The 21,464-nt window shown below is 36.8% G+C and overlaps 1 protein-coding gene across 16 annotated transcripts in view; it reads left to right on the plus strand.

The window, feature by feature from the left end:
• The window catches only part of MYCBP2 (MYC binding protein 2), a 334,178-nt gene extending 314,256 nt beyond the window's left edge, over positions 1–19,922 (plus strand). For 15 of the 16 annotated variants that reach the window (XM_066380737.1, XM_066380743.1, XM_066380736.1 and 12 more), the window contains 11 exons: positions 159–278; positions 2,493–2,594; positions 3,543–3,671; positions 4,036–4,168; positions 6,066–6,169; positions 6,971–7,159; positions 7,891–7,998; positions 9,736–9,945; positions 12,541–12,648; positions 13,293–13,458; positions 18,996–19,922. In XM_066380737.1, coding sequence (XP_066236834.1) covers positions 159–278; positions 2,493–2,594; positions 3,543–3,671; positions 4,036–4,168; positions 6,066–6,169; positions 6,971–7,159; positions 7,891–7,998; positions 9,736–9,945; positions 12,541–12,648; positions 13,293–13,458; positions 18,996–19,111 — 1,485 coding nt within the window. In that variant the 3' untranslated portion in view covers positions 19,112–19,922. The remainder of the gene's footprint in view (positions 1–158; positions 279–2,492; positions 2,595–3,542; positions 3,672–4,035; positions 4,169–6,065; positions 6,170–6,970; positions 7,160–7,890; positions 7,999–9,735; positions 9,946–12,540; positions 12,649–13,292; positions 13,459–18,995) is intronic. The other variant, XM_066380752.1, reaches the window with a different exon arrangement.
• The last annotated feature ends 1,542 nt before the right edge of the window (positions 19,923–21,464 follow it).

Genomic DNA, 21,464 nt, shown 5'->3' on the forward strand with positions numbered 1-21,464 from the left:
TAGGATGGTGAAGGATTTTTATTTCAAAAGTATGCCCCTTGATTAAGATTCCATTAACAGATCTGTCCTTATGGTGAGAGATGTTATTTCAGAGAATAGAATTTACTACTATGATTATACATTTCTGGTTGCTTATTAAATTATGTCCTGCTTCATAGGGTCATCTGTCAGAAGCGTGGTCCCGAGTAACAAAAAATGCCATTGCAGAAACAATCATTGCCTTGACCAAGATGGAGGAAGAATTTAGATCTCCAGTGAGATGTATTGCAACAACTAGGGTAGGGGTTGTTTCTTTTCATTTGGTCTATATCATTGCATGTTCTTTTTCAATAATAGGTTTGAACAAATTTGAATCAATAAGTCATCTGTATCCATATTTCTTTTACCAAATATATTTGTTGAAAAAGCGTGAAAAGGGTTTTTTCTTTCATTTATAAACTAAGTATAGTGGTTATTAATATTCCCTGTTATGTGTTCTGTATCACTTGTTTTTGGTATCATTTAGGAAGCTCAGGATATACTGGTTAGAAAAGGCTAAATTTCCTTATATGTCAGTATATTATCTTTCTAATAGTGTATTTGCTGTGGTTTACACAGTGAATTGAATGTCAGTGTTATGCTGTGATACACTAAGGTCCTTTGAGGACAAAGCCCTCCCTACTCCTTTTGGTATGGCCTAGTTGTCCTAAAGTAGAACCCTAGAGCATACTTCCTGGATTTACAGGCCTTTTTTAAAAAGCAAAAAGTTTGTGCCTGACCAACCAGGTGGCACAGTGGATAGAGCGTCAGACTGGGATGCATATGACTCAGGTTTGATACCCCGAGGTCGCCAGCTTGAACGCATATTCATCCAGCTTGAGCACGGGGTCCCTGGCTTAAAGCCCAAGGTTGCTGGCTTGAGCAAGGGGTCACTTGGGCTACTGTAGCCCCCTGGTCAAGGTACATATGAGAAAGCAATCAATGAACAACTAAGGTGCCTCCACTAAGAACTGATGCTTCTCATCTCCTTTCCTGTCTGTCCCTATATGCCCCCCCACATCTCTGTCACACATACAAAAAAAGATTGTGCCTAGGGTAGGATAGGTTGGGGCAGAATCTCATGGAGAGTGGGATTGAATTCTTCAGATGAGACATCTGTAGGAATTTTAACCTACCAAATTTCATGTTCCATTTGCTTCCAGAAGAGATTTGAGATTTCCTTGAAGTAGGGCAGTGTAACAGCATGAGGAAGTAAGTACTAGTGGATATTGCTTAAATTAATTCTCAGAAGTCTGAAAAAGAAGATAAATTCTATTTCCCTAGGGCAGGAAAAGCCAATTTATGCTGTGTTGCTAGTGAGTGTGATATCTGAAGCAGTTTTTCTAAAAGCAACCCTTCCCAACCCTGCATGTGTTCTTTCATTCTGCACTTCCCTTTTTTCTTGCATACATTATTTTTCTTTTTCTGCTTTTTCTTTTCCTATTTTTTCCCTTCTTACTCTTTGTATCCAGTGAAAGTCACATGCATTGCACTTCTTAGAAATTTAGAATTACTTTTTCTCAGTAATGAAGAAATGCATCATTCTGTGTAAACCTGAAGCTTACCCTTTAAGCCTCAGAAAGTGTTGAACTATTTCTGAGGGCAATTTTCTAAAGTTGTTAGACATTTATTTCTGACAAAGTGCACCAAGCATACATAGTATAAGGCCATTAGGAGCATACAGAGACTTGTGAGTAACTATTATTATCTACAAGAATTTAATATGTGCCTGACCAGGTGGTAGCACAGTGGATAGAGCATCGGACTGGGACACAGAGGACCCAGGTTCAAGACCTCGAGGTCGCCAGCTTGAACGTGGGCTCATCTGGTTTGAGCAAAGCTCACCAGCTTGAGCCCAAGGTCGCTAGCATGAGCAAGGGTCATTCAGTCTGCTGTAGCCTCCCCACCCCCCCGTCAAGGCACATATGAGAAAGCAATCAATGAGCAACTAAGGTGCTGCAACAAAGAGTTGATGCTTCTCATCCTCTCCCTTCCTATCTGTCCTTGTCTGTCCTTCTCTCTGACTCTCTCTGTCTTTGTAACAAAAATAATAATAATATGTAACTACTCGGGACTGTGCATAATCACACAGCCATTGTACCACCTTCCTTGGAATTTAACCTCTACCTCAGTCAGATTATACTGGGTAGAAAATTTTGCAGGAGGCCTTGGTATATTAAATATGTAAAATCATGTATTAGTATATTGTTTCCGTAGTAGGCCAATAAAGAATAATTTTATATGTCAGGTAGAAAATAGAACGGTTCATCAGAGCAACCTTTATTTATTCAGTGAATACAGCAATGAGTATGTGTGTCTGCTGCCACATCAGAATAATTTGAGTACCATTGGGTATTAACGTACATGTTTTCAATCCAGCTGGCATTTACTGAACTCTTTTCATGTGTCAGAGTCAACATTTTATGTCTTCCCTAAGAGCTCAAAAGCATAACAATGGCTTCTCCTTCCGACAGCTCTGGCTTGCTCTGGCATCACTGTGCGTTCTTGATCAGGACCATGTAGATCGTCTCTCCTCGGGGAGGTGGATGGGAAAGGATGGACAACAAAAACAAATGGTAAGATCAGATTATATTATATTAAATGATCTTTTCTCTTTAGTCAGCATTAGCTTACCTTTAAAATAAAACACTGTAAGCAAAACTACATAATTAGTGGAACTATAGAAAAATTGTGTCACATTGATGAAGTTCATCTCACAAGGGTCCCCTCTTTATAGTGTTTACGGGCTTGAATTGTATAAAAGAGCTTTCCCCTTCTTCTCTGAGACGTGTGCATCAAGCCATAATTTGTCTTTAGTCAGACTTTTATTTTTTATCTCAATTTTTGTACTAAACGTAATCAGTCGTGTGGTAAGAAGGAAATAAAGCAGTAAGAGAGGCAATATGACTTACCATTTCTTCAGAAATGTACTTAAAGTAGGTTTGAAATGTATCTTTATATTCACTGGAAGGGCCCTTTCAACACTTTCTTATTACTAGTTCAGGTTTCAAAACTGAATAATTTATTCACTTAGCCGTACAGAATGTTTAAATGTAATGGAGAAATTTTTTCTCAAGTCACTAAGCAAAGTATACATGTTTATTTTATTAATCATTGGAATTGGGGCCTTTGAGGTTATTTTATAGTTTAGTATTCTTTGCCATCATTCTGGTTTTTTGTTTGTTTGTTTAAGACATTATTTATTGATTTTAGAGAGGCTAGAGAGAGAGAAGGGGGAGGGTAGCAGAAGGAGTGGCAAGCATCAACTCTAGTAGTTATTCTTATATGTATCTTGACCGGGCAAGCCTGGAGTTTCAAACCAGAGACCTCAGCATTCCAGGTTGAGGCTTTATCCAGTGCACCACCACAGGTCAGGCAACTATCATTCTGTTCAGTGTTCAAATTCTAAATACTTAATAGACTTCAGAATAACAGTCTGTTACTGTTGAAACTAAATTATACTTGTGTGCATATTGAGACTTTCTTGTTAATCTAATGTAACCTATGGAAATATCTTCTTTTAGCCTATGTGTGATAACCATGATGATGGTGAAACTGCAGCAATCATTTTATGCAACGTATGTGGAAATTTATGTACTGACTGTGACAGATTCCTTCATCTTCATCGACGAACCAAAACTCATCAAAGACAGGTGACGATTTCTGTTTATACACACAGAACAGTATCTGGAACATAAAGTATGTTCAGTAAATTTTGTGGGAAAGGAAACTTTATAATGGGGAAAATGGACTTTGCAGTCAAAGACTTCAGTGGAATTTCCAGCTGTCTCACTTATCAATTGTGTAAATCAAGCAAGTTGTTTAATCTGTCTAGAACTTAGTTTCCACATTTATAAAAATGAAATTGTTGTGAAGATTAAAGAGAAGATTGGAAATATCTGGAACTTTTTAGAGTACTTACTAAATGAAAGCCATTATTATTGAATAATTAAATTTTATACTCTTTCAGAGTGATAAATTTATTTCTTTTTTTTTTTTTTTTTAATGATACAATAGGTCTTCAAAGAAGAAGAAGAAGCTATAAAGGTTGACCTTCATGAAGGTTGTGGTAGAACCAAATTGTTCTGGTTGATGGCACTAGCAGATTCTAAAACAATGAAAGCAATGGTGGAATTCAGAGAACACACAGGTAAAAGAAGATTTAAGATTGAACCATGCACTTGACCAGGTAGTGGATAGAGCGTCAGACTGGGATGCAGAGGACCCAGGTTCAAAACCCCAGGGTAGCCAGCTTGAGCGTGGGCTCAGCCGGCTTGAGTGCAGACTCACCAACTTGAGCGCAGGGTCACTGGCTAGAGCATGGGATTATAGACATGACCTTAAGGTCGCTGGCTTGAACAAGGGGGTCCCTTGCTCTGCTGTAGCCCCCCAGTCAAGGCACATATGAGAAAGCAATCAATGAACAACTAAGGTGCCGCAACAAAGAATTGATGCTTCTCATCTCTCTCCCTGCCTGCCTGTCTGTTCCTCTCTCTGTCTCTGTCACACACACACACACAAAGATTGAACTATGCCTGTTGCTTACCATTAAACTAGATGTTGGTTTAATTTAATTATTTAATGTAAATAATTTTGAGTGTATTCTGATAAGTGATTATTATGACATCATTAATCACTATCTATATATATTTACTAGACAGTGTTCAATGGTAGAAAGAGTATCAGACTAAAAGTCAGGAAACCTGGTTGCCACTAACTAGCTGTGTGACTTTGGGCAAGTCATTTTATCTCCAAATTTATTTTGATATATTCATAAAGTAAGTCTGGTAAATTCCCAGCTTAGATTTACATTAAATCTTACAAATTCTCAATTTTCAATACCTCTATCATCTGTCATTTGGTTGACACAAATTCCCGATGTTGGAATTAGGTATAAACCTAAATAAATTTAACCTTAGATATGAGTAACTTTTTTTTTTAATTAAGTGAGAAGCGGGGAGGTAGAGAGACAGACTCCTGCATGTGCCCAAACCAGAATCTACCCAGCAAGCCCCCTACCCAGCGAAGCTCTGCCTATCTGGAGCCATTGCTCTGTTGCTCAGGAACTGAGCTATTTTAGCACCTGGAGTGAGGCCATGGAGCCATCCTTAATGCCCAGGGCCAACTTGCTGTAACCATGCCATGGCTATGGGAGGAGAAAAAGAGTGAGAGAGAAGGGAAAGGGGGAAGGATGCAGAAACAGGTGGTCTCTTTTCCTATGTGTTCTGATAGGGATTTGAACCTTAACATCCACATGCCGGGCCGATGCTCTATCATTGAGCCAACTGGCCAGGGCCATGAGTAAGTTTTCAAGCTATAAGAGCATGGTCTTCTTTTCTAATTTACCCATGCCTTATATAACGTTAATAAATGTTCTAATGTTGAACCATTGTATGCATAGTAAAAACTATTCTTTTTTTTAAAAGGATATTTTTAACTTCAATGTATTACTATTATATTTAGAATTTTTGCTTCTGTGTTTAAAAATTATCTTGGTTTATATTTTTCAGATTTTTCTGTTCCTTTTTGTGTTGTTCTGTTCCTGTTTTCATGAATTCTGTTTCTTCTTTATTTTAAAATTTAAATTTCTTTTTAAATTGCCTAATTATATACTTTAGTTCCTTGGTTGGGTATTCTATTTTCCAAGTTTTATATTTTATGATGAGTTGTCTCCTAAGCATTTTAATATTGCCATTGCGGAAAAGTACTAAAGTTTTCCCTTCTGTATATTTTTATATCTAATTTTTGTTTTTATAATTTGATATTTTGCTTTTATAGTGGGGGTTTTTTATATCTACTCATCCTACTGAAAATATATAAATAAATCAGTTAATAATTCATTTGGCTTTAGATATAGCTCTTCCATTTCTTATCCCTTCTTTTATGTATTTACTTTGTAAACCTTTCAGCTGTAAAACGGCCAGGCTGATTTCCCGGTAGTGACAACTAATGCAAGCCTGGTTTGCTTGTTGATTTTTAACTAGTTATATTAAAATATATAGGAAACTTTCTTAACGAGGATTTTTCTTTTTTTGGCTTAAACCTAGGCAAACCCACCAGCAGCAGCTCAGAAGCATGCCGATTCTGTGGTTCTAGGAGCGGAACAGAGTTATCTGCTGTTGGCAGTGTTTGCTCTGATGCAGATTGTCAGGTGAGTGTCCCTGTAGGGACAGATGTATTCATTCCCACATGACATATTTTACTTCATGTAAGTAAGAGTTCGAGCTTAGCACCACTCGGGTTTTCTTAATTAGCGTATTACCCATGTCAGGAGTAAAATGCTTTATCAAAGCTGGAAAATGGATCAGATAAAACACTCAAACCCAAACCAGTCTCCTTTTGTGTGTTACTCAGTTCCCATAAGCATATATATTTAACTTTTATTTTTGTGCCAGAAACAGTTAAAAATCCATAAATTGTGTTTTCTTTGCCTCAGATGTATTTTATTCACTTATTTTCTTAAACTATTAATATCTGAAAGTTCTTTAGCCTTGAACACCTGCACACATTCCATGTTATCTTAATATTTTTGATTCCTGAATTTTGTTTACAAGAATTTGGATAGTACCCTAGCAGTGAAAGATACCTGCATTTTTTTTAAATCCCCATTTTGACAAGGCAGTGGGTGCTGATTGGGAGATTGCATGTCAGTCATTTTTCTTGCTTCATTGCTATGCATGATAACAAATAGATTAGATTTGTAATTCACTTTTAGTGAGCATTCTCTTTTTGTGAACTGAAATATTTTAAAATCCCATTAAAAGAAAAATAGACTTTCTTAATAATCCTAACTTATATTCAAACAAAGAATAAAAATAACTTTTGTAGCATAGCCTTGATATGTGTTTCCTATGGAAAAATATCTTGAAAAATTTAATATAATGGATATGTATAATTACCGGGATATGTGCTTTTTGATTATTTTGTATGCTTGGTAATTCATCTTTAATAGGAATATGCTAAGATAGCCTGTAGTAAGACACATCCTTGTGGCCATCCATGTGGAGGTGTGAAAAATGAAGAGCATTGTCTGCCCTGTCTACACGGCTGTGATAAAAATGCCACAACGCTGAAGCAAGATGCTGATGACATGTGCATGATCTGTTTCACGGAAGCACTCTCAGCAGCACCAGCCATTCAGGTTGTCTCAGCTTTTAAAGTATTAAATATGTCTAGATTGTCATTGGAGAGTGTCCCATTAATACCTATCTACTTATTAAAGAGAAACTTTTGCCTTGTGTTCTGTTTACATTTTTTGTGTTTAGCTTTAATTTGTGATTTGTGTGAGCCTATAATCAATAGAATCTATAAATTGTTTATAAGGAATGAAAAATAGATTAGTGTCTATTCTCCTTATTATCAAATTCCAGAATGGTATTTAGTAACATTGTATAATTGATCTATACATAATGATACAATAATACATACCTCTATACATAGTGTATCTACATATATCTATAATATTAATAATAATAAAGAAATTACTATTTGATAAGTACCTTTTTTCTTTTACTAGTTGCTTATTTATATTTCCAGTTCTTGTGATTCCAAAGTAATATTCTCAAAAATCTTAAATCTTTAAGTCAGTAGTTTCCTTTTCTTTTCAAAAGATACAGAATTGAGTAATTTTGCATTTTCCTGACCCAGCTTAGTCTCTAGAAGGTGGCATTGATGTATATATGCTGAGAAATGGAGAGAAGCTGAAAACCTAGTTAATGTCCTGTGAATAGTCGAAAAGTGTTCCATTCCATTGTGCTAAATTTTTTTATTTTTTTACCTGCTTTCATTAGCACTGTACATTGAATAACCTGCCAGTTACTTGTGTTTGTCATTATAACATTTGCTTATATCCTTCTCTTTTCTTTATTTAAGCTGGACTGTAGTCACGTATTCCACTTACAGTGCTGTCGAAGAGTTTTAGAAAACAGATGGCTTGGTCCCAGAATAACATTTGGATTTATATCTTGTCCCATCTGCAAGGTATGAAAAGAATCAGAAATTATCTGCTTTCTGTTTCCTTTCATCTTTATCTTCATCTTTCAGAGTGAACATGTGTCAGTATCTCTCAGTATCCTTCCCATTTTACTTTTTTACCACCACATCCCTCATCAGTTTCTGCTCTCCTAATCCAGGTGGTACTTGAGAATATTATAGATCTCTCTTTTATAATGCATTTCAAAATAATAATTATCCATTAAAAGCTAGTTAAATTGAGTGTACTGCATCATAAAATTCATTTGGACATCATCAAGCATTGAGGGGCATGCATCACTGCTTTCAAACCTCCTGAGAGTTCAGATCATGTGACATGACAATAGGTGACTATCAGAAAATGGAGTGAGCTTGTGGTGCTTGTAGGTACTGATACCTGTCATTAAAGGGTGCAATCTGAACTTTGAGTGCCATTAAGACAGATTCTTTTAGAGTTCAAACAAAATAAGAAAATTTTTTACACATCTTCACAAAGTAGTAATAAGCAAAGTAGCAAATTGTTTTGGAGAGCTAATAATGATTAACAGAAATATCTTTAAGCTGTGATTAGCAGTGCCTTCTCTATTCATTTTTTTTTCTATATATTTAGTTCTGTTTTCCTCAGATTTGCAGGCTGATATGTAGGGTATAATATGGAAAGACTTAACAACACAATCATTGCTTAAACTGAGAAATAATCAAAAACTCATAGTATTTGCTCTCCCATCTCATATGGCACCACCAAAAAAAGGTCACATTTAAGAAATGATGCATGAAAATGGTATAAAAAATACTACCTGCTGGCCCTGGCCGTTTGGCTCAGCGGTAGAGCGTCGGCCTGGTGTGCGGGGGACCCGGGTTTGATTCCTGGCCAGGGCACACAGGAGAAGTGCCCATTTGCTTCTCCACCCCCTCCCCCTCCTTCCTCTCTGTCTCTCTCTTCCCCTCCCGCAGCCAAGGCTCCATTGGAGCAAAGATGGCCCGGGCGCTGGGGATGGCTCCTTGGCCTCTGCCCCAGGTGCTAGAGTGGCTCTGGTCGCAACAGAACGATGCCCCGGAGGGGCAGAGCATCGCCCCTAGTGGGCAGAGCGTCGCCCCCTGGTGGGCGTGCTGGGTGGATCCCGGTCGGGCGCATGCGGGAGTCTGTCTGACTGTCTCTCCCTGTTTCCAGCTTCAGAAAAATACAAAAAAAATATATATATACTACCTGCTTATTTCTACACTAGCCCAAGGAACCAAACACACACACATACACACAGAGTGTGTCTTATTTGTGGCAGCAAAGTAACCTTTTATTACCAGAATTGCTAAGGCAGCAGGAGATACGTTCCTTACTCAAGAATATGAAGCTAATAAAATGGAATTTTCACATTCTGTGCCCTACTTTACCCCCATTTTCCCTGTTCTGGGGAAAAGATGGACTTGTGAGGCCTTTACAAGATTTTTTTTTAAAGATTTTATTTATTGATTTTAGAGAGAGAGAAGGAGCAGGAAGCATCAACTCAGTATATAGTTGCTTCTTGCATTTGCCTTCATCTGGCAAGCCTGGGGTTTCAAACCAGTGACCTCAGCATTTCGGGTCAATGCTTTATCTATTGTGCCACCAAAGGCCAGACAAGATTACTTTTTAAAGGCATTTTATTTAGAAAATGTTTGTTTATCTCCTAACAGTGCCTTGGTGCACACTGTAGAATAAATAAATCAGTAAATGATTCTCTTAAAAGATGTTTATTTTTTCAATTTCAGAACAAAATAAATCATATAGTATTAAAAGACCTACTTGATCCAATAAAAGAGCTCTATGAGGATGTCAGAAGAAAAGCCTTAATGAGATTGGAATATGAAGGTCTGCATAAGAGTGAAGCTATCACAACACCTGGTGTGAGATTTTATAATGACCCAGCTGGCTATGCCATGAATAGATATGCATATTATGTTTGCTACAAATGCAGAAAGGTATGCTGTTAATTTTACTAAGAATTTTTAAGAAATAGAAATTGCCTATGGGGGGATGCATTTGGGACAACACTAGATTCTATGTAAACACAATAAATTAAAATCAATTAAAAATAAATAAATAAAAATAAAAAAAGAAATAGAAATTGCCTATGTATATAGTTAAGAAGTTGAATTGTATACTGATATCCAGTTATTCTTATGTCTTAAATCTGAAATCAAAAATGAGAAAACTTGGTACTATGTTTCAAGTTGAATTTATTTACTCAATTTGTTAGGGGATTTTTTTTTTAACCTATACAAGCAATTTCCAAAACATGAAATATTTCTTTACACAAGCTACTTTCCATCAGTAATAATCTCCTGTTTGCCGAATCCAGCTGGTTCTTGAATAAACCTCCTACTTGACTCTTTTGAGCACTTCCTACTTAAATTCTTAATATATATATATATCCTCCTTCCTTTTTGATCAAGTGTCTTTAACTCTCTCCTGGATAGGTTCACCTGCCCTTACATATTTGTTTCCCCAGCACTCCATCCTTGCCCAATAACACCTCCTTATCTTTGGTGACCTCTGGTATACCCATGCCTTTGCCAATCACCTATAATGTTCTAACCTTCAAAAATTTTTGAGATTTAGACACAAATGCCCAACTGCCTTTCAGACATTTGGATTACTCACAGATACTTCGAAGTCCATGTGTTCAGTATTACATTCAATTTTGACTTGCTCAGTTTCCAGTATTAATTTACAAAGTCCTGTCAATTCTGTCTCCAAATATGTCTTGAATTTTTTCTTCTTCTATGACATCTTCAGCAACCCCAATGATTTTCTTTGGTAATTATTGCAGCCTTATTTCTGAACTCCTTCTGTGCATCTTCTAACCCCTCCATACTAGCCTTTATATTTACACTGATACTCGTAGATGACTGTTTCTCAAATCTGATTGTCACTGTTCTGCTTGTGGTCCTGTAGCCCTTTCCACCCTTCATCTTAACCTCAGTATACTACCATTTGTACCGTGTTACAAAAGACTGAACAACTTGCAGTTTTTCAAACTCAGCCATGTTTTCTCACCCACTGATACTTTTATGCCAAGGTGATTTCTCTTCAGGAAGTGCTCTCCTCTACTTCCTGCTCTGCATCTTACTGTCACCTGCCACCCACCATACATACATTCACAGGGGGAGAGCCAAATCTGTCAGGTATTTGGATCCTCTAATATGCCCATGCCTACCCACCACAACCACATGATTCAGATCTGGCATATGGGCATCATAGCACTCATTATTCTGCACTGTGATTACTGTTTACTTTGTCTCTCTGTCCCAGATGACAAATTCCATGAGGACAGAGACTGTGTTTTTTTTATTTCTCTCTGCCTCCTGTACTTGGCACTTATTAGACACTAAGTTAATTTTAAAATGAATCAGTGAACAAAGGGATCAATAAATGAAAGATACATATTCCCCAGTGTGGTAAAAAGAAAATACAGATAGTGAGTAGAAGGACAAATAGATAAATGGTAGCCAGAAAGGCAGACAAATATACACATACCCAAGGCAAGAGCGATACTATGTGCATTGTGTTATCAATAATAAAGCTTTTCTTTGTGTGTTGAATGTACTAAACATCATAATGAGTATTGTGCCACCAGGGGAATGGCAGTCAAATTTCCAGGAATCCAAGCTCGGGATCTAGAAAAGTAAAATGGCTGGAATAGATCCCAGGACAGATGAATATTTCTGAGGCCAAATTTAGCTGGTAGATGGCCATTTTAATAACCTCTGTATCAGTGGGGCCTGTCTCTTGATCTGTTTTCCTAGTACAGATAATAGACTTAAATTGACTCATCTTGTTTATGGACATAGCTTTTTTTAGCTATGGCACATGTGCATATAAATTGCCCAGTTATAATTTACCTCATTTATTTTGTGCCCAAATCATTTGTTATGATTATTTCATTTATTCCAGAACCTGTATTGGATACTGTTCAGTTCTTGCATATAGTGTAGCTAAGTATGATCAATTATCTGAACAGAATAACCAAATTCACCTTTGCTTTTTAAAGATTTTGTATGATTAAAATTTATATTTTTTCTTTACCATTAGCATGAGGATTATAATTCTGTACTAATATTTACTTTAGGTATATGTTTTTGTTCCACAGTATTAAAATTGGAGAAGTTCTAAGCATATTTTTTAAAGCAGTAAAAAGGAAGATGTTATTTACTATTTCCGAATGGAAAAAACTATTCAAACTTTGTCCTGAAAAGGCAGTTTCTCTTTACTAACATCTTTTTTTATATATATTTAGTTGGAATATTATACATTCTTATTTTGCTTTAACAGTACAATGTTTGAACTTCCTACTATAAGCATGAATCCATTTCAGAATTGAAGAGCAGTAGCTTTATTTCTTACCCTGATCTGCCCTACAGGCAGCAATGTGGGCATATCCACTTGACATTGCAAGGGTTTGTCTAATACACAATAGTATCGCCTAAGATCTTGATCTGATTTCCACTATGCCCAAACTGTACTCCATGGCAGAGTTATTTTCCTGCTGTAATCTTAATGCATTTTGTCCGTAGGCATATTTTGGTGGCGAAGCTCGCTGCGATGCTGAAGCTGGACAAGGGGATGACTACGACCCCAGAGAGCTTATTTGTGGTGCCTGTTCTGATGTATCCAGGGCTCAGGTGGGTAGAATATTTTATGAGAAAGGACATTTTAGAACATTAAGCTTCTATTTTTTTAAATAATAATATAACAAGTATGGTGGAAATGGTATAGCAGGTTTTCCACCCAGCATTTTCCAATGTTTGTATAGCAGTGTTTAATTTTCAAAAATTATTTTATATATGTTATTTATTTTGGGTGGGATTTGCATTTTATAGTTTTATCTCCCATAAAATAATCACTGTATTTCAAAAATTAATAACTGTACTTATTTCATTTTCTTAAAGCTACAGTCACACTTTTAGATTGTCCCCTCTTCAAATGAAATCTTCACAGTACATCTATGAGATTGATAGATAAATGAAATATTATTAATTTTTCAATTTGGCTAACTGGGAAACATTTACAAGAAAATTAAGTGGCTAGCATATTAAATAAGATTAGTTATAATGAAGCTGGGATTAGAACTTGAGGCTTGTCCACATCTTTTAGGGAAAGCCACACATTCATTATTTTTTTTAATGTAAGTATCATCAGTTTTTCAGTGAGTTTTGAGAGCTGCATATACTCTCAAATATGAATCACTGAACTATGTGTGTGACTATCTTAAGTATAACTGAAATAGATTCACTATAATCTTGTGTCTATTTTCTTCTGCTCATAGATGTGTCCAAAACATGGCACAGACTTTTTGGAATATAAATGTCGCTACTGCTGTTCAGTGGCTGTCTTTTTCTGTTTTGGAACAACACATTTTTGTAATGCTTGTCATGATGATTTTCAAAGAATGACTAGCATTCCTAAGGAGGAACTGCCACACTGTCCTGCAGGTATGCCTTTGCTATTTCTAAATGTGATTCTGCAATCTAGTTTTATGTAATGATCACAGGAGAGCACTTTGTTTCAAGTGGCAAAAACCCAGTTCAGACTATCCTAAAGAATGTAAGGGGTTCCTTGGCTCTTACAATCTTCTGACTTTGTGAGTGAAGTAGAAAGTAAAGTCCTCATCATGAGTAGGCATGTAAGAAGCTATAATGGAGCAGATTGCTTGGGGGATGAGAAGGAAGCCACCTAAAGATTAGTAAAAGGATTGCTGTTTTGCACTAAAGGGCCATGTGAAGTTTGAAATTATAGTGGATAACAGAATCACTTAAAGGGATTTTGTGATTTTTTTCTTTTTTTAAAAAACAAGCCTGGAACTGGCACCATGAAATGGGCAAGTGATTAATCTGGGAACTAGCAGTTGTAGTGAGCATCAGAAAGCCAAGGGAATTAAAGAAGCCACTGAAAATACAGGAGAAATGATTATCTGTAGGGGATGAGTCTGAGAAAAAGTCAGTACGTAACCAAAAAAAGACTGAGTAATTGGAAGAGGTCGGGAGGCTGGTGTCCTAGTGAGGTGGAATAACAGATTTACCGTAATGAGAGAAGCAGAGGGGAGCTAAGTGTGACCACAGAAGGGAATTTACGTGAGCTCTATCTTAAATGATTGAAAATACATACAAAAGTACATATACCACATATACAATGTTGTTAAAGCTGGGAAACACACAGTCTCACCCATTGCTTATCAGAGTGCACGTGGTAGACCCTCTGGTGCCTCTCAAAACTGCAGATACATCTACTTTTCAACAACTCTACTTTTGGGGACATACCTACATATATGAAGAAATTAAACAAGGAAAAATGTGCAAGGTTATTCATTGCAGCATTGCTTGTAATAATAAAAATTTATAAACACCCAGTAATACGCACCATTAAAAAAGAGAAGACAACTGAGGATGGAGTTTCTATGCACTAAGATGGACAGATCTATAGGAGAGAGTGTGTATTAAATGATAAGTCAAATTATAAAATTGTGTATATAGTGTGCCGCCTTTATAGGAAAGGAGGAAATGAATGTGTGTGTGTGTGTGTGTGTGTGTGTGTGTGTGGTCTACCGGAAAGTTCTGTCCGTTTTTGGAATAAAACAAAATACAAATTTTTTTTATAAATAAATTTTTACTAATTTTAATGGGGTGACATTAATAAGTCAGGGTACATATATTCAAAGAAAACATGTCCAGGTTATCTTGTCATTCAATTCTGTTGCATACCCATCACCCAAAGTCAGATTGTCCTCTGTCACCTTCTATCTAGTTTTCTTTGTGTCCCTCCCCTTCCCCTTCCCCCTCTTCCTCCTTCCCTCCCCCCGCCCCCCGTAACCACCACTCTCTTGTCTATGTCTCTTAGTCTCGTTTTTATGTCCCACCAATGTATGGAATCCTGCAGTTCTTGGTTTTTTTCTGATTTACTTATTTCACTCCGTATATTATCAAGATCCCACCATTTTGTTGTAAGTGATCCGATGTCATCATTTCTTATGGCTGAATAGTATACCATGGTGTATATGTGCCACATCTTCTTTATCCAGTCTTCTATTTTTTTTTTACAGTGATTAAAGCCTTTAAGCAAACTCTTGGCCAATACAGCAAGAATCCATAAAAGAGTAGTGTCCTTAACATGTTTACCAAGTCCAAGTTGGCCCCAACACCATGCCAAATCCCTGAAAAATGCAACCCAACCACAGTTCAGTCTGTTAGGAGCTGTCACAGGGAGCAGGAGTCCAGGAAAAGTCCACCTCCAGGAAAAGTACGCATGGCACTGGAATTGTTGTCACAATTCTATACTTTGCAGCTCACGTCCAAGTCCCAATGACTGCTGCTTCTAGCTGGTAATGATTCAGGTGGACTGGAAAAGCCATATATATGGTCTACCGGAAAGTTCTGTCCGTTTTTGGAATAAAACAAAATACAAATTTTTCTTACCGTCAATAAACTTTATTAAATAATATAATTGCCATTATTATTAATGATTTCTTGCCAGCATGAGGGCAATTTGTATATCTCATTTTTGAAAAATGTTTTATCTTTTGATGCGAAAAATTGAACCAGTGCTTGTTTGATATCTTCTTCATTTTTGAATTGTTTGCCCTTCAAAAATTTTGTAAGGACAAAAACAAGTGATCATCGGAGGGTGCTAAGTCTGGGGAATGTGGTGGATGCGACAGACATGCTTCTGTAGCATTTCTTCCTTGTTGAAATTTGTAAAAATTACAGTGGCGTAAATGAACTTTATCAGTAGCCATGGGTACACTATCGCTTCACACATAAGACTAACATGAATCAACTTTGTTTTAATTTGCTATGTCAGTATGTATACATTAAGTGATAAAAATAGAGAGGCACACATGCGCCAAATAAACATGTGCTTACGTGTCGAAACTTGTTGTGATAGAAACGGACAGAACTTTCTAGTAGATCTTATATATTTGTTTACATTTGCATAAAAGCACTGGAAAGATACATAAGAAATTAATAAAATTGGTCAACTAATGGGGATAACAGGGAAGATGGGGAAGAGATGAGGGAATATGACTTCCTCCTGATTTTTAAACCATGAAAGATACATTATCTATTCAAAAACAAAGATAGTAAGGTAAGAGGGTATTCTTTTTAAGTAGGGCTTTTTGCTATTTTCACATATCAAATAAAAATTGTTAAAAACTATTCCATCTCCAAAAGCCTTTCTTAAAAATATGGAAGTATTGTACTTTGAAAGAAGCAAGATCAGAATAATGTGAGGCTAGAGTGGTTAGGATAATGGCCAGAATAGAGATGTGAGCCATCATTAGTAGGAGGAAGGTCTGGAGGTGAGCAAATGAAGGAATTGAAAGGGGAAAGCAGTGTGCAAGGTCATTTGGGCTTGAAGGAAAGAGGGCTTATTGAATGAAAGTTGTAGCTTAGTGGTCTGGAAGTAAATGGGAGCCAGGAAAGCCAGTCTTGCTTCCTGGCCTTATGTCACAGAAGAGCTTGGGAGGTAAGTAACCAGCTTCTATTGTAGTTGAGAAAGTTTAGCGGTAAGCAGTGTCATCAGGGAAAATCCAAATTTTACTCAGTGAAAGGAAGTTTCATCTCTATTTTTTTTTTAAAAAGCAAAAACAAAAAAGGAATTTTGCTAATAATGAAACAAGTATAGAGAACACAGTGGCGGGTATTCACACAGGAAAGAAGGAGGATGGGCCAGGAAAAAGCTAGGCCTTGCCCCTCATACATTCACATGATGATCCAGGTCAGCCAACAATTGTGAATCACAGAAATGAGGCAGGACAGGAGTTTGACAGATGGCAGAAGGTACTGACATTGATCCTGGGCATTTTCACATATATGATCTCATCTAATTTTTACAATTTACAAGGTAGGTAGTATTATCCTCCATTTCACAAACAGAAAACTAAGTCCTAGAGAGGTTAAATACCTGGCCTAAGATCAGACACTTCGATTGAGGTGTGCTTTTCCTTTCTCATACTTTCCTCTAATTCATCTATTCATTTAGAGAACTGAAAGAGAATTAAAGGAGAACTCAGTGAAATTGGCAGGGAATATTGCTCATACAGTTTACTTGGAAGGATCGATTCTCTAACCACTGTAAACCCATTTTTTTTTTTTTTTTTTTTTTTTTTTTTTTTTTTACAGAGACACAGAGTCAGAGAGAGGGCTAGATAGGGACAGACAGACAGGAATGGAGAGAGATGAGAAGCATCGGTCATTAGTTTTTCGTTGTGACCTTAGTTGTTCATTGATTGCTTTCTCATATGTGCCTTGACCGCAGGCCTTCAGCAGACCGAGTAACCCGTTGCTCGAGCCAGCGACCTTGGGTCTAAGCTAGTGAGCTTTGCTCAAACCAGATGAGCCTGCACTCAAGCTGGTGACCTCGGGGTCTTAAACCTGGTTCCTCAGCATCCCAGTCCTACGCTTTATCCACTGCGCCACCACCTGGTCAGGCGTCAACCCATTATTTTTAATTAATATATGGATGAAAACAAAGAATCTGAATTAAGACGTTGAAGTAGATAACCCTCTGTTCACTCCTTTCTAAAATATTTATTGATGACCTTCCTGGCACCAGGATACTAGTACACATGAGCATCACAAGTCTTTTAAAAAATAGAAAAGTATAGTTTCTTGTACATTTTTAAGCTTAATGTATTTGATTATCTACAAATTTCTCTTTCCCAAAGTGTTTCTTCCATATTATATTTTCTATTATTGTTCATATTTTTAAACTGAATTTTATTTTTCTACTAATCTCTCTCCCATCTACTTTTCAAAAGAACATTAATAGTCTTCTCTTTTTACCAGTGTGTCTTTTTTTTTTTTTTTTTTTTTTTTTTTTTAGAAAAGACGGAAGAGTAGTATGGCTTATTTACACTTAAATTTGCTTATACTGCCTGACTAGGCAGTGGTGCAGTGGATAGAGCATCGACCTGGGATGCTAGGTACCCAGGTTCAAAACCCCAAGGTCACTGGCTTGAGCGTGGGCTCACCAGCTTGAGTGCACTGTCTCTGGCTTGAAGTGGGATCATAGACATGACCACAAGGTCACTGGCTCAGCTAGAGCACCCTAGGCAAGGCGCGTAGGAGAAAGCAGTCAGTGAACAACTAAGATGCCACAAGTTGATGCTTCTCATCTCTCTCTCTTCCTGTCTGTCCCTGTCTGTTTCTCTCTCTCTCTTGCTAAAAATAATAATAATAATTTTCTTTTACCTGGAGAAAAACATTTTATACAAAAGTCTCTATATTTGCTCATTCAGAATAATTTCCTGCTAGACTAAATTGAAGAATTTATAGGACCATTTTTGCTCATTCTCTTTGCTTTAAAATCATGAACTGAACTCATAAATTACTCAAAAACGATTTGTAGCTCATTGTTATCTGTAGGCAGGATTCTGCGGGTAGGAGACCAGGTCCCTTCTTCTACATATATATCTCATATGTGAGGTTTTTTTATCAGGAACAATATTACTTTTGCATTTAGGGAAAAAGTTTTCTTTTTTTTTAATTCAGTGAGAGGAAGGAAGGCAGAGAGACGGACTTCTGCATGCACCCCAACCAGGATCCACTGGCAAGCCTACTAGGGGACGATGCTCTGCCAATCTGGGGTGTTGCTCCGTTGCTCAGCACCAAGCTCTTCTTAGCGCCTGAGGTGGAGGCCATGAAGCCATCCTCAGCACCCCGGGGCCATTGTGCTCCAACCAAGTCATGGCTGCAGGAGGGGGAAGACAGAGAGAGAGAGAAGGGGGAGGGGTGGAGAAGCAGATGGTCGCTTCTTCTATATGCCATAACCAGGAATCAAACCCAGGACATCCACATGCCGGGCTGACGCTCTACCACTTTGGACAGGGCCAAAAATTTTTTAAATCTTATATTTGCCTAACCATTGTCATATTATTTCTCTGAATAACTTGTCAGTGATTTATATTTATATTAAGCTTATATGTATATATATTTTTAATTGTGTTCTTTTGCCTCCTCCAAAATTTATACAGGTCCCAAAGGCAAACAGTTAGAAGGCACTGAATGTCCACTCCATGTTGTTCATCCACCCACTGGGGAAGAGTTTGCTCTGGGTTGTGGAGTGTGCAGAAATGCTCACACTTTTTAAAATACTAAGATTCCTTTGTCTATGGAGAGAAAAGTTGCCTTCATCCCCCAAGTGGATATGGCGAAGTTTAAACTCTGCTCAGGATAAGGACGGGACCATTTTTACATCCATGAAAATGAACCATTCACAGTGCAAGATGGATGCCAAATACCATGTACATAATTCTTGCCATGGAAAGTTTCCCCATTATTTTGGTTTATTTTCTTTCGAGCCAAGACATCAAACTTGTGAGGTGTTTGCATGTGGCCGTTACCGTCATTGGCCTGTGAAGCATTGGACATTTATAGATAATTGATATAAAAAGATTCGCCATGCCCATGGACTAAGAATGATGCTGGCTTTCAAGCAAAAAAAAAAAAAAATCATTGTTTATTGTATACTGCCTTTTTGTAATCCTGTACAATTGCATCACAGGTGGGGATAAAAAGAATAATATCCTAGTTTATTTCCTAGACTGTTATTTAAAATACATTGTGTTAGGACAGCATATAAATGTAATAAGTATCACACTGTATATAAAGATATCAATGTTTGTCCTCTATAAGAATTACTAAATTACAACTGCAGTTTCATTTAAACTTCTAGGTTAAGTTTGAGCCTGAAATTTTAATGAAGTGCAATACTGAGTGTGCCTCATTATCTTGCAGCTGTAAACATATTGGAATGTACATGTCAATAAACCACTGTACATTTTTATACAGTGATAAAGCAAAACAATTGTGTAAGATGTTGCTTGAGAAACAAAATTTAAATATCTTTAAGGTCTAAGACTCCATTAGTTTTCCTTGGAAAGAAAATTACTAACATAGCACAATCATAACTTGTATAACTGTTAGGGAACATAAAAGTAATAATGAATTACAATATTGGTAATTTAAACACTGAGTAAAAGATATATATATATATATATATATATTAAATAGACATATGACAAACACAGAGGAAAACATTTAGGAAATGGATTAACTTCTACCTTATCAACCAGTACCTTTTAGAACTTTTATAAAGTAATCAACAAAATCACTAGCTTTCTCTTTATCTACTATAGACTACAGTGTTGTTTTGTTTAATAGTTAACTCATGAAATTGCCAAATTGTTTATTTAGGACTCATTATAAAATCAGATTATATTTATTTCATAAGACTGACTAAAGTTTTATGGATCTTATCTTAAATTCCCTCTGTTGGAAATATATAAATTAATTGTTTAATATCCATTATTTTATTATTTGTTAAACACTTGTGAGAAATTTAAAATAATCTGTGCCTTGAAGGACCTTAAAGTATAAAGAAAAGATCAAATCCAAGCACAGATAACTAGAGAATGTGCTGATAAATTTCATTAAAATGTTTAAGCCAAGTGCTTAGGATTTAGGAAATATCGTTGTTAATAGTTTTGTTTTTTTGTTTTTGTTATTGTTGCTGGGAGTGGTGTAGCTAAGAGGTCTTTGAAGCTGCATCTTGAAGAATAAGTAGCATTTCAAAGGACAGAGATATAGAGAAAGAAAAAAGTAGGTAAGTAGAAAATTCTAGAAGATGATTAGTGAGTAGTCTTAAGTTTCTTGATGTTGGAGACCTTACCAGTAAAAAAAAAAAAAAAAAAAAAAAATCTGAAAATCATGAAGACTCTGATCTGTTCATGATGCAACTTGTGGATCCACTACTCAAGCATCTGGGCTTCCTGAGCAAGGAAGGACTTTGAAACAGTACGTACAGTCCCACTATGTCTAAATAAGATACATCTGAACCATCACTGTAAAACAAATGATATATTTTAAAATTTCTCAAGAGAAGAATGTTCAAACTTCCTTAACGGTGCCTTAAAGTTAAAAGCAAATTTTTTTTTTGAGAGAGAAAGAAGCATCTACTACTCATGGTTCCACACTTACATTATACCATTGATTGCTTCTCATATGTGCTCTGTCCAGTGCTCAAACTGGTGACCTCAGGGGTCCAGCCAATACCCTCGGGATCGAGCCGGTGCCCTCAAGAATGAGCTAGCACCCTCGAGATCAAGTCATTGACCCCTGGATCAAGTTTGTAACCTCTGGGATTGAGCCAGCATCCTCAGGATGGGCAACCCCAGGGTCCAGCCAGTGACCTAGCACTCTGGGGCAATGCTCTGTCCACTGTTCTACCAGCCAGGGCCACAAGTAATTTTTACATTGCCCAATGTGTGTAAGCAAGAGTAATCTGTTGTTATTAGGGTACTCCTAAACCAAGCTGAAAGGATTACAGACAGGACTCACTCAATTCCAATCTCTAAAATACCTTGGCTTAATATTTCATGAAGAAATCCTGATACTTTAAGCTGAAAATGGTCCTGAAGGTATTCACATGTTTATATCCTCTT

This window comes from Saccopteryx leptura, chromosome 4 (assembly GCF_036850995.1).
Source record: "Saccopteryx leptura isolate mSacLep1 chromosome 4, mSacLep1_pri_phased_curated, whole genome shotgun sequence".
Classification (NCBI taxonomy): domain Eukaryota; kingdom Metazoa; phylum Chordata; class Mammalia; order Chiroptera; family Emballonuridae; genus Saccopteryx; species Saccopteryx leptura.